The 4,639-nt window shown below is 42.8% G+C and overlaps 1 protein-coding gene across 1 annotated transcript; it reads left to right on the top strand.

Annotated features, from left to right (window-relative positions):
- The first annotated feature begins 79 nt into the window (after positions 1-79).
- RHNO1 (RAD9-HUS1-RAD1 interacting nuclear orphan 1) lies at positions 80-4,384 on the top strand. The gene is made up of 3 exons (XM_009641737.2): positions 80-161; positions 1,209-1,477; positions 3,725-4,384. The coding sequence occupies exons 2-3, from the start codon at positions 1,310-1,312 to the stop codon at positions 4,382-4,384; spliced, it is 828 nt and encodes a 275-aa protein (XP_009640032.1). The 5' UTR covers positions 80-161; positions 1,209-1,309.
- Positions 4,385-4,639: the final 255 nt, after the last annotated feature.

Raw genomic sequence — 4,639 nt, 5'->3', positions numbered from 1 at the left:
CGGGCGGCCAGCCAGCCAGCCAGCTAGCCGTGGCGCCGGTCGCAGGTCGCAGGCCTCGGGCGATCCCTCGTGAAGAGATCCGGAGTTTCACCGTTTAACGGGTGTCAGGGCTGTGCCTGGCGAGGGGGGCTCGCAGGGCTCCTGAGGAGGCTGGACGTTTGGTAAGCAGTCTGGCTGTCGCAGTCTTACTTATATTTGGTAGAGAGAAGGCATTTCTTGGAAAACGTTCTCTTCAAAATTCCCCGACTGTGCTAGTCTGTTTTTGAATGGAAAGTTAAATTCAATGTCATTTCAATTAAAACTTATTCACTGGGTAAAAAAAAAAATCATGCAGGATATCTACAGCACGGAAATGTCAAGTTTGCTCTCTATTTAAAAACTTTAAAATTCCTGAAATCAAAAAGTATAAGTAGTTAGCATCTAGAAATGGAAAGGCTTCTGGTTATCTCAGCCCTACAATATATCTTGGCACTACATACCAGTTTTATGGATTAATTTGAAAAAAGAAAAGTTTTCCTGACTTTTAATTCCTAAACTGGAATTAAATTTTATTTGAAATTAAGTCCCTTGTCTGTGAGTAGGCTACATATTGAGCTAATGTGAAGAAATTCTTTAAATTTTTTTGATAGTTGACTTAACATAGCTGGTTCAGTAGATCAGCTACTCCCATTCCATTTTTTTTCTCTTCTCCCAGTGGTTTGCATTTCCTTAAAATTTCAGTGAGCAAGCCTATTGTAAATACAGTGGGTTCTGTATGTCAGCATTTTAGTCAGGCCTTGTCATAGATGGATGTCTTTCAAATTACTTCTAAAATATTTTTATGAAGAAGAATACCTATATGCGTTTGCCTGTCTTGTGTATTTGAAATATGCATTTTCATAAGAAACTCATTTTTCCAGTAATGTTGAGTCTTGCCCAAAGGCAAGTTCAGAATTCCTTTTGCAGCTGGGACACTTGTTTGTTTGCGTCTCTCCCCTGATGTATTTGGCTATCAGCTTTAATGACCCTTTGGAGCATTTATCTCTTCTGCTGTGCATTTCTAAATCTATCTGAAACTTCACAGAAGGTTCAAAAGCTACTGGTAGGGAAAAGTCTGCATAGAGATGCGTATGCTGTACTGTTGCATAAATGTTTTACTTTGGTTAAAAAAACAGATCTGAGGTTTCCAAGCAAGTTTGTCTTCAAGACCATTTATTTGCCTCCTACAGATCTGAGAGCATTTTAGCATCTCCTTGGGGTGCTTTCCTCTTTCTCCAGTTGGCTCTAGCAAGCATCATGAGGCTTCTAAGTCGTTTTACCACATCTTTTGATGCCTCCGAAGAAGAAATGTACCCACAAGGCCAGGAAGGCAGAGCTGGTATTCCTTGAGAGGCCGCGAGAGGGACCCGTCAGTTGCTATGAAACTCCCCTACTTTCGGCCGAGAATCCAAGACATGTTCCTACAAAACCTGTGGACCAGAACACCTCTGCTGCCTGGGTTGGTATAGATTATTCTTCCCCCTGTGTCCCACAGCAACGGTTTTCAAGCTTCTCCTGTATGTCTCAACAGAAAGCTATCCGTACTGGATACTGAAAATGAGTAGGGCAGACCTGAATTCATTGTACCTGCCTAAAGCATAAACAAGTGCTTTTGATTTGCTTCACGTTCTAACTACAGCCACTAAGGTCTTGGTTATTTGAAGGCATAAAACTGTGTTCAGTGCGTACTGATTATTTTGTCTCCTGAAAAACTAATTCTCATCAGAAAAATGCTGGTTTCTATGGCAACTGAAAACCCTGCACATAATAAACATTAGGGGCAACTTTTGTATTAGCTTGCTACTTGAAATAACTGCTCAACTCTAAATGTTACCTGTTAAAGTACTAGGTGTGTTGTTTAAATCTGACACTGCTAAATTTGGACAATATAGGTTTTCACTTCAGGATTATCTGTTCTAACCTGCCCTCTTTTCCATTCTGTGTGTTTTGAATAGTTTTTCTCCATATCATTTTTCCAATGGGCTCCTATTCTGGCCTGAAAAAAATATTCCAAGGACTGTTTGCAGTGTCCTAAGATACTCCTTATATCATGTAATGTAAAGATTTTTTTTTTTCTTTTCTTCTCTTTTTTAAGCAAACAGGTGCTGCAAAGACAGACTGTTCCTATACAATGGCAGTTGCCACCTAGGGAAGCTCTGTTTAAGTGTTATTGCTGCTTGACTCTCTGCTCTTCACAAAGCAGGCTCAGGAAGCGTGGTTTCAAACCTGCATGAAACCTTCCTTTGTTCTGGGTGACCTGGAGTTATTTTTGTGATGCCTTAACCTTGAAGTAGAGTATGTTTAATTTTTTCCTTTTTTTTTTTTTTTTTTAATATGCTTGAGGCAGTTAGCTCTATGGCTTGTGAAACACTAAGTAAAATAACTCCTGTGAATCAGCATTCTTTTTATTTGGAAGAGGTGGAAATATCCATGCTGGTACTTAGCTCTTTGATTCCAAAGCTACAATGATTCTAAAATTTGTTTGAAGGTATCAGCACTGAAACTGTTAGATATTTTTCCACTAGAAAATCCTGGTAGTTTTGTAACTTTATAAAGCATTGTCTGCAGAGTTCCTGTCAACTTGTTCAGTGGCAACTGATTTTACTGCTCCTCTCTTCTTGATATCATCTAAGTTTTTCATGCCCTCTTGTCTGCTTTGCTCTTGCACTGGTAAAGCCTACCCTGTATGTTCTCTGAAGCCAGAAAGTCATATCCTCAAAGTCAGTGGTTCACCTATGTTCTTTTAAGTATGTGGTAGGATACAATTATCAGGGAATCATTTCTCTCTCTTCCTGAACAAAGGCTTTGCATTCAAACAATTCAGTTGTACAGCAGACAATTGCTATCCTTAATTAAATTGAACTTAGATTTTTGAGGGACTATGTAGTAACTTAGGAATGCTGAAAGGGATCTGTAGTTATCATAGCTAGAACCCAGTTTGGTGTGCTCTAGGGAAAAGCAAATTGCAAGCAATGGAACCTGACTCTTTTTGTTGATACCCAGGAAGACAAAGAACACTGTGATAGAAGGATTTCCAGCTTCTGAGTAAGGGTCCAGAATCTTTCAAAGAAATATGGATTGTTGAGCTTTGACCATCTTCTATAGAAAGCCAATTTTAGAAGTGGCTTTTGGGTGATCTGTTACTCCAGGATACAGAGATTAACTGTGTCTTGAAGTAAAGGTGTTTTGGGGGAATATTCTGAAAGCCTTATTAACATAATTTAAGGTGACGGAGCTAAGTGGGCATCCTTTAAATCATCTTGTATTGCTCTTGAGTTCAATGTGTTCGGGGAGACTGAGGATGCAGTTTCCTGACTCTGTTCAGAGTTATGCTAAGACACAGAAAGAAACAGGACCCAGGTCTGAACTGTTTTAAATCTGCAGGTGTTAGAGGAGTGGACACCAAACAGTTAAGACTTTTCTTTAAAACAGAAATCTTGAGTGCTTTTTAAGTCGCCAGAGAATAGCTCACTTACATCCCAGTCACTTTTCAGAGAAGAGTGGGAGCACATGATGTTGAAGTTCAGAGGTATCTCCTGCTTAGCAGCTTGGTTACTGACCAATTTGCTTTGCTGCAGACCAGATTACCCACTTAATGAACACACTGAAAAAAGATGGGATAGCTGGGGGAATAGAATCAGGTTGGCATTCCTTTGTCTGGAGAAAAATTGTTGTTTTTTTCTTATTACTATGTCTTTTCCTTCAGGTGTGCCCACAATTTGAAACAACTAAGCCAGTGGTGTCGAAAGCATGCCAGAAGCATTGTGGTCCTCACAAACCCCAGGATCACTATGTCAACCACAGTTCCCTTCATGCAGGAGGAGCTTGTCGAAGAGCTGTAGCCTGCAAATTTCCTCCTTTAACTTTTGAGAATCCGGAAGTATATCCAGCCCACCCCTCAGATCATCTGAACCACTTGAGGAAGAACACTCAGTGCTCTCACAGCCAGCCCAAGAAAGGGATGGCAGCAAAAGCCAACATCCAGGTGAACAGTCCAGAAAACTGTAGAGAAATGCCTTTGATACCAGCTCCACAGGCTGGGGAGCTGGAAGTCTTTAATCCACCAGATGTAGAGATTCCGCAGGTGCTTTCCGCCAGGAACTGGAGATGCAGCAGCAATCTGCTACAAACAAGTAGCCATGCCTGGCATCCAGAAGAAGAGCTGGCATTCGGTATTGATCCCTGTGGGAGAGGGGAGTCGGCAGCAATACTGGTTGCAGATACTCCCGAGCATGAGTATGGCGTAAAGGTTACCTGGAGGCAGCGGCCCCAACTAATGAAATACCTGCGGGAGAAAGGGAAGCTGAGTGCTGCTGACATACTGGTGAAGGCGAACCTCGAGCTCTCGAGACAGGCTCACCTCTAACGCGGCAGGAGCAGTAACTTTGTTGTGCGCAAAGACGCATCCGAGCAGGCAGCGCTACTTCCGCGAAGAGCCGGCTGCGGGGCGGCGGGCTGATCCGCCTGAGAAAAGCCGCAAAGGCGCGCGGGGTGTTTCCTCGGGGATGGGGGTCTGTTGGGCCGGGCTTCCTGGGGGAGTGGGGTGGCCCTGAAAAGGGCTTTCTAAGCTACGTGGCTTCCCGTAGGGGCCGTTACTCCAGCCCCGCCGGAGGGGAGGGGT

This window comes from Egretta garzetta, unplaced genomic scaffold, assembly GCF_000687185.1.
Source record: "Egretta garzetta isolate BGI_Z169 unplaced genomic scaffold, ASM68718v1 scaffold797, whole genome shotgun sequence".
Classification (NCBI taxonomy): domain Eukaryota; kingdom Metazoa; phylum Chordata; class Aves; order Pelecaniformes; family Ardeidae; genus Egretta; species Egretta garzetta.
Note: the sequence above shows the minus strand (reverse complement) of the source record. Positions and strands in the feature narration are given on the sequence as shown.

Coding starts and splice junctions, on each gene's coding strand:
- RHNO1 (XM_009641737.2), top strand. CDS start 1,310: ATGCCTCCGAAGAAGAAATGTACCCACAAGGCCAGGAAGGCAGAGCTG. Junction 1,478..3,724: donor AGAACACCTCTGCTGCCTGG/GTTGGTATAGAT, acceptor CTTTTCCTTCAG/GTGTGCCCACAATTTGAAAC.